At 43.6% G+C, this 7,842-nt stretch overlaps 2 protein-coding genes across 2 annotated transcripts; one reads left to right on the top strand and one right to left on the bottom strand.

The window, feature by feature from the left end:
- Positions 1 to 2,599: 2,599 nt before the first annotated feature.
- On the top strand, positions 2,600 to 4,103 carry LOC6574786. The gene is made up of 2 exons (XM_002000778.3): positions 2,600 to 3,133; positions 3,197 to 4,103. Exons 1-2 carry the CDS (start codon positions 3,095 to 3,097, stop codon positions 3,599 to 3,601), a joined length of 444 nt encoding a protein of 147 aa, XP_002000814.2. The 5' UTR covers positions 2,600 to 3,094; the 3' UTR covers positions 3,602 to 4,103.
- An 817-nt stretch (positions 4,104 to 4,920) lies between these two features.
- Positions 4,921 to 7,563, bottom strand: LOC6574785 (adhesion G-protein coupled receptor G2). Its single transcript, XM_002000777.4, has 2 exons — positions 6,244 to 7,563; positions 4,921 to 6,179 (listed from the first exon to the last, which is right to left on the bottom strand). Exons 1-2 carry the CDS (start codon positions 7,418 to 7,420, stop codon positions 5,032 to 5,034), a joined length of 2,325 nt encoding a protein of 774 aa, XP_002000813.1. The 5' UTR covers positions 7,421 to 7,563; the 3' UTR covers positions 4,921 to 5,031.
- Positions 7,564 to 7,842: the final 279 nt, after the last annotated feature.

Below are 7,842 nucleotides of genomic sequence, written 5' to 3'. Positions count from 1 at the left end.
ATGATTTGAACGGGAAAACGAAGGGCACACGCTCCACCCAGACAGACGTAGTTGGGATTCGCAATCACCGATTGCTACAAACAGCATCGAGCTTGGGGCGTGGGACGTGGGGCGTGTGGCTTGGCGTATGGAGTGGGCGTTCAGCGGGTTTTTTCGCGAAATTTTCAACAAATTCCATTAGATAATTGCATTGCTTGATGTGTGAAACCGAATAAATGAAAATTGAATACACCAAACGAATGCCACACACACAAATTCCTATTTACATAAAGCGCAAAAACGTAAAAAATGTTCATTGATCCAATTAGTCTGACAACACGCAACTATGTGAAAATAGTTATTTACTTTGGGGGTAATATTACAACATGAAAAATATGTTGTTTGAGTTTCCGCCCAATAAATACAAATGAGTTTTCACATATATTTTTGTTATCTATTTTTCAGATTTCGAGCTTTAGCAGTCAGTATAGAAATTGTGGATTACTATACTAATTACCCAAGGCGATAAATCTTTATTGTTTAGTTAATCTGCTGCTAAATAGCAGTAGATATATGAAATGCTGTCTGCTTTTCCTTTAGAGTATGTTCAATATGCTGTCTAAGTCTGTCTTGGAGTAATATAATATTTATAATAATTTCAAATATAAACACTTCCACAATTTTAATTGAAAAGCTGCAGAAATATACTTAACGCAAAGAATTATGCTTGAATCATTTTACTTTTTCTAACGAATGTATTGTATTGTATTCCATAGCTGCAGATAGATAGGCTGATACTGAAAATATTCTGAACTAAAAAAGAAAGTTATTCTATGTCTTACCTTAATTAGCTTTTATCTATAATAAAAAGTTTCATTTCAGGAATAATAAACACAGAGCTATTAAAATAAATTAAGCAAGAATCAAAATACATTTTTCAGAATGATTGTGAAACGAGCTAAATTCTTATCTGAAACCAAAATACATTGAAATACATTGGTAAAAAATATGTAACTATCTGCAACAGAAATATGAACATGTTATTTTTTAAAACATATTCATTATTTGCAAACCGTAATTCTGTCAACCAGTTAGGGTGAGAAAGAGATGGAGATAGGCAAAGCAACAGCTCATCTTGGCAGAAGTCAGTTTGAGTCTTAATTACAAAACAACATCAAGTTTTATTGCCTTGCATAATCAGTTAATTGAGTCATTGACTAGTCCACTTCAGTGTAGACAACCTGAGCCCATCAAAAATGTGAATTCAGAGTATAATTTGCGAAAACATGTGTAGCAGACAAACCAAGTCGTGGCAAACTCAAGTATATACATATAAATTTGTTAATCAGTTAACTCAACGAGCTCATCCCATTCATCTCATTCACTTGCTGATTCACTGATCAATTAAATCACATCATATACAATGGAATTGAAATCATATCATGAGCGCCAATCGACATCAGATTTCAGCAATCAGCAATTTAAAAAAAAAAAATAATTCAATTGGTTATGCTTAAGCATCAATATCATAATATTTATTTATTACTCAATAATATTTGTCATTTAAATAGTAATTTGAACGCAGTTATCGCCAAACAAGGCAAGCCACACACAATACAATACATTTCAGTTAAGTTGTCAGGCAGACAAATCTGAAGCTTTGCAGCACAGATAAATGAACCGAAAGATCGTGCTCAAAGAAGCATAAAGGGGCGGCGATTAAAAATCAATATAAAGCTACAAACGTCTGTTCATCGAACGTCTTTTGTATTCCTATATAGGGAGTGCTAAGTCCATTGAAGCCGACTGAATATTATTATGTTAATTAAAGACTTAGAAAAAAAATGAGTTAAAAAAATACTAAATTAATACGTACATTTAGATTGTAAAGGCACGGTGCCAGAGAAATGATATATTCAGATATATCTTGAGTTATTTGCATAATTATAATGGCGTGAACAGCGGACAAGTCGCCCCGTTGTCTAAGCTTGTCTAAAGCTCACACGCATGTACATTTATATATTTATGTTCATATGTATGTGTCACAGTTCATAAGCTGGGGTTAAGACAGAACGTGTAGTTTATCTCGACAATCTCCACACTCATTGTTTATTTAGTTCGCTTTATGTACGTGGGCTGGGAATTTGTTCGTTACGCACGCTGATCGATTCCACTCGATTGATAAACTTGGAAAAGTGAGAGGTGTTTGCTTGAATTCAAGACACCCTATATGGTAGAGTATTTAGGCGATTTGGAGTCATCTACTACATTATTTAAATTGAATTCATTTACCGCATCTAATGGAAGATGTTTTTACATAATTAAGACATTTACTGAAATATGAATAGCTTTTTAATTCAATTCTAACTCGATTTAAAGCTGATATAATTTATGTAGAGCACTTCACTCATCTAAATCAAAACTATCTCAAGTGGGGCCATTTTAGAACCCATTCCATATCCATCTAGAACAGCGCGTGTTATAAGGCCAGAGCAACTTAATTGCCGCAGCTATTCAAGAAATGTCCGAATTTTCGTATGTGGCTAAGCCTTATGATACCCTTTTGATGCCCATCTAATGAGTATGGTAATGAGTATAAAATGGAAGCAAACTCAAAACCAGATCATTCTAAACTTAAGTTGAAGTGTAAAACATTCCCAAAATAGAGAGAGAGCAACAAGAAAAGAAAAAATGAAGATGATTAAAAGATAAATATTTGCATAAATCACGTGCCCCGTTGGCAGCATTAGCAGAAGAATTAACTTTTAAAAATAAAGCGACAGCTGCCAGCTAAACAAAGATAGAGACAGAAATCGAGAGAGCGAGAGAGAGAGAGAGAGAGGCAGAGATCTAGTTGATGATGGAGATGGTTAGCATCGAGCACCGGTTGGAAATTTATGTAAATGCATTTGCGGTGGCCCGTGAACTTGAAACAGAAACTTTGCCTCCGGATTCAGTTGTTTAGCAACTGCTGAGCCAAGCGAGTCGGCGAGCGTGTGTATTGAATATCGAGCAGCGAGCCAAGAATCGATAGTCGTGAACCGAGGGCCGAGAGTCGTGAGTCGGTAGTGTCGTGTACTCAGTAGCTGGTGTCGAGTGATATTTATATTTAATCATGGCAGGCAACATGGACGTGCATAGGACGTGCCTTTGCGTGAGTGGAGCTGGCAAACAATATGCCATTAATGCCATTCCATAAATGTAATTTGTCTTTCAGCTGGTAGCTCTGCTGCTGGGCGTAGCATGCGCCGCCGGCCCCGCCTACCTGCCCCGCCAGACGCCCACGCAGCGGCCGACCCAGAGCGGCACATACTTCTATGATCCGCCAAGTGCGACGACGATGGCGGCGCTGCGTCGCATCATCCAGGGCCACCTGCAGCGCTTTCAGATGGCTGACAGGCAGCGTTTACAGCAGTGGCAGCTGGCTAGGGTGGATGTGCAGATGCAGCCGAATCGGCAGCTGCAATCAGCTCCGACCACCAAGCAGCTGACTTTCGAGTTCATTCTGCCACCGAATACGCCGACACCGAAGAACTATGCGATGAACTTTCTGCCGGAGGGCAAGGATGTGGCACCCGGAACTTCCTACATACCGTTACGGCTGGTGCGGATACGGCGTTGAATACACATGATTGAGCCAGCGAGACCGATGGAGAAATACAAATGGAGAGAGGGGGGAGACAGATGCGTCGGCATCGTCTGTTATTCAAATGAGCCGAGGCGATGGCAGTCGCAATGCCGTTCTCTATGAGCAGCCGGTAAATGAGGTTAATTTGTTATAATCCTACTGGTTGTTAAATAATTTAACGATACATGTATATATTTAAATATAACGAGCATAGACTAAGCGTTCCGTATTCTAACATAAGTTCAAGCCAATTTGTTGACTAAGAGCACAACCAAAGCATAACTCTGAGTTACGGCCTTTTTTAAATTTCAGCCTCCAAATTGCGGAATTAGATAAGAAACCAAATTAAATAAATAAAGCCACGCATAGCTCGTAATGAAACACACGCAGAAAAAAAACATTCACCGAAATTAACTTTGTCATATCATTTACATAATTTAGAAGCGATAAATTAAAACGCACCAAAACGCGACCGACAAAAAGCGGAAAAAAAACTATATAAACAAAATAAAAACAACTGAAACAGAAACTGAGCTCGAAATTGCTATAAATTACTATATAAGGTCGCGATCGGATTTGGTAGTACAGATTAGTCGCAGCAGTTACGCGTTCCCTTCAATCAAAAGCAATATTAAATGTCTCCAAATCCATTTTGTTTTTATTAACAATTTAAAACGACCGAAAACATGTGTGGATTAGCATTTAATATTCACTAAAATCCAACTGTTGACGCACCTCAACCACTCCATATCATTATGAATATATTTCAGCGCATGAAACATAAAATTAAAAAATATGTATATATTCTAGTTGATGCATATATAATTTGCTATGATAAGTAACTCCGCCAAACTCATTTCCATAACATTTAGTTGCTCTCTTCGGTGTAAAGGTCAAATTCAGTTTGGGTGGGCTTGTAAGCTAATGCACAGTGCATGTCAAACTGGGAAACCGGTTTGATGCACAGCTAAATCATTTAAGCGCTCTGTAAAGTGGTTGGTGTCTTGACTGACAGAAACGTCTGTTGAGCTTTTTGTTGTCGGTTGTGTGTCATGGCTAAATGATTAATACCTTAATGTGAGTTTTTAAGCTTAAAAAGATTTTAAGCTTTGATAGGTATTTAATATGTACAATATTTAGGAATTTCGTGAGTGAGGTCGCTACGGGTTAAAAATGATATAGTAGTATTGATATACAGGTATTTAATCCGACTGTCTACAGCAGTAGCTGGCATATGAACACGATTTTATACTATATCTGAGCATAGTTTTGATGGATTTAGTCATAGAACAGAGCTGCACTGTTACCAGAACTAAGTTATTCAAACTATCAATATTTTATTACACTTCAACAATTATGCTTAAACCAATAGATAAAATACCTGTTACAAACTTTACATATAGTTGTTCGCTGCTGAACGATATTCAAATGGACTTCACTGAGGATTGGGTTCGCCTGGAAGTGTTGCTGGACGAGGCGGACATAGACTGCCGTTCCGCATTGGGCATATTTATTTTCATCTGCCTGGAACAAATCAGACTCAGCCAAGCGTGTCGATTTGAGGCATTCAAAAGCACAAAATAAACAAAGAGCACAAAGCCTTGCAGCGTGGCGCTGAGACAAAAGAGATAGGAGAATATAATGCCCAGGCGCATATAGCTGCACAGGCCAAAGATCCAGGTGAGGCCCAGCAGAAAAAACAGCAGGACGGACAAACGCAGCTGCTGTATAATTAGCTGGCGCCGTGGATTGAGGGCGCGATGAATGCTATAAATGATGCAGAGCATCATGAAGGCGTTGGCAAAGGTTACCAAGCCAATGGGCAGCACGACGCCCAGCGCCAGGCCATAGCCAGAGGGATAGCACAAAGCCGCGTTGCCTTTCAGTTGTTGCTGCGACGGCTGAAAGGAGTCGGCGTCGAGCAGAACGACCAAGAATGTGGGCAGCAGTGGCAGCGTCCAGGCAACCAAGGCCGAGATGAGTATATAGTGACTGGGCCGAGCCACGCCTATCACTGTCACGTAACGCTGGAACTGCAGAAAGGCTATAATCAGCATCCAGCTGAAGATGACCAGCACAGAGTACTGCAGCGCAGCGCCCGATATCAGGCAGCGATTCCAGCTCTGCTTCAGAGGAAATTGCTCTGCCCCCAGATAGCCGAAGAGCAGCAGCTGCAGGGCGAGGGCCAGGCAGAGATGGAGCAGCACCTTGGTGGAGGCCTGACTGCGCCATTTCTCAACCAACGCCGCTGTCAGAAAGATGAAGAGTAATCCGAACAGCGAGAGGCCGCAGCCCACTTGGGTGATCAGGTCCAGCAGCTGCTCATGTGCCGCCTCCAGCTGCACATCCGATTCCTCCACTGAGTGCTGAGTGAAGCTGCCGCCAATCAGAAAGGAGAACTGCGTCAGATGCTGCGCCTCGCAGAGCACATTAGGTCCCTCGTAATGATCCCCGCAGGTGCTCACTCCATCGCTGAGCCAGCTCCCATAGTTCCAATAGCCACAATGGCTGCCCTTGCCAGAGACTCCGACACGAGGCAGCAGAAAGGGCAGCGGCGCAGGCAACTGAACTCCTGCAGGAATTGCAGGATGATTAGCCAAGCGATTGCTGAGCTGGACTTTGCTAGCTGGACTTACCCTCGAAGCCTGGTATGGATATGGACAGCACTTGGCTGCGTGGCCTCTGACTACGCTGCTGAGCCCTCTCCACAAAGAGTCCATCGTGAGCGTAGACCTTGAATACGAGATACGAGCCGCCTCTTTGGCTGAGCTGCTCCCACAGCTGCGTCGGCAGATAGGTGCCCGTCTGCAAGTCTCTCTCGGCTCTCAATGATTCCAGGCTCTCATTGGCATACAGAAGGCGATACCAGAAGCCACTGCTGGCGCTCGTTCGATCCGCAGCCCCTGCTGCGTATATGGCTATTCCAGTGATATTCGCACACTCCGGATTCACATAGAACACGCTCAGATTGCTGCTCATCAGCGCCTGCACGCCCTGCTCCGCATAGTTAACGGTTTGCACGCCCTTCTCAGTGGATTTGTCCGCCTCAGCTCTCGACCTCCCACAGCTCTCGCTCGGCACCAGCTGGGGAGGCAGTGCATCCATGTAATCCTCGAACTTGCTCAGCAGCGAGTTGGTCGCATTCAGCTCTGCTGAGAGCCGCAGCACCTGCTCATCGCTTGACATGATCTCCCGGCAAATGCCGACGAGATCTGCGCTCACAGCGCCCGTCGGTTGCTGCTGCTCGAGCAGCTCTGCAAATATTTGCGCCGTGCTGTAGACATCCACCGGAGCGAGCTGGCCTCGAGCCTCACTCAATAAATGCCGCAGCTCGGTCAAGGCGAGGGCTGTGCTGCTCCTACTCTGGACACCTTCGCGCAGCTGATTGAGCTGTCGGCTCAACTGGCTGCCGGCACTGCAGTTCACACTCCCAAGGGCGGCCCACTGAGCACTTGCGTTGCACAGTCGCCGCCAGGGCAGACCCTGCTCATCCAAGCAGAGATCCCGCATGCTCGCCCACTCTCCAGCTCTGGTGCGTGCGAAATGATTCAGATGCGGCTCAAAGGTCACCTCGCCAGCTGCAGTCAACACTGCGTAGTTGTGCTGGAAGTCCACTGGCTCACAGTGAGCCACGGGCAGCAGCTTCATATAAAATACACTCTGAGCAGGCTTCACTGTGCTGCTGTGGCTCCTAAGCTGCCATTGCTGCTGAGGAAACAGTTGAACACTTCGCTCGGTGGTGCTGGGCGCCAGACGCACATGCGCCAGACTGGGCCCCAGAGCAGCCAAGATGAAGCAAAGCTGCCAAAACATTTCGCCGACTGGTTAATTACGGCGACACATGATTTAAGCCCGTTAAGCTGCCAAAGTATTTAAGCTGTTTAAGCCGCTGTTGTGTTGTTGTGCCCAGCTAGCGCCACGCTCGACTGTCGCGTCTGGCTCGAGCTTGAATGGCATCACGACTTGTGCAATTCGAAGTCATAAATTTGTAGCCAAGATGCGCTTATCCGCATTACGTAATTACTCACCTGCTCATTCATAAATGAATACATACATTCATAAATATTTAAATAAATAAATACTTTATATATATATATATACATATGTATGTGTGTGTGTGTGTGTGTGTAGCGACCTCTCTCGCTGCTGACTCTTGGCAGAAAAACTCAAGTTCAAGTTCGATCGGTAGCTGCTCAACGTCAGAGCAATAAACAGAGAGGTGTACGGGCATCTCC

Source organism: Drosophila mojavensis, unplaced genomic scaffold (genome assembly GCF_018153725.1).
Source record: "Drosophila mojavensis isolate 15081-1352.22 unplaced genomic scaffold, ASM1815372v1 contig_231, whole genome shotgun sequence".
Taxonomy (NCBI): domain Eukaryota; kingdom Metazoa; phylum Arthropoda; class Insecta; order Diptera; family Drosophilidae; genus Drosophila; species Drosophila mojavensis.
This window is presented reverse-complemented; position numbering and strand designations above follow the sequence as displayed.

Excerpts from the sequence above, each read along its gene's own strand:
- LOC6574786 (XM_002000778.3), top strand. The coding sequence starts at position 3,095 with ATGGCAGGCAACATGGACGTGCATAGGACGTGCCTTTGC. Across the intron at positions 3,134-3,196 it reads TGCATAGGACGTGCCTTTGC|CTGGTAGCTCTGCTGCTGGG; the intron begins GTGAGTGGAGCT and ends TTTGTCTTTCAG.
- LOC6574785 (XM_002000777.4), bottom strand. The coding sequence starts at position 7,420 with ATGTTTTGGCAGCTTTGCTTCATCTTGGCTGCTCTGGGGCCCAGTCTG. Across the intron at positions 6,180-6,243 it reads ATCCATACCAGGCTTCGAGG|GAGTTCAGTTGCCTGCGCCG; the intron begins GTAAGTCCAGCT and ends CAATTCCTGCAG.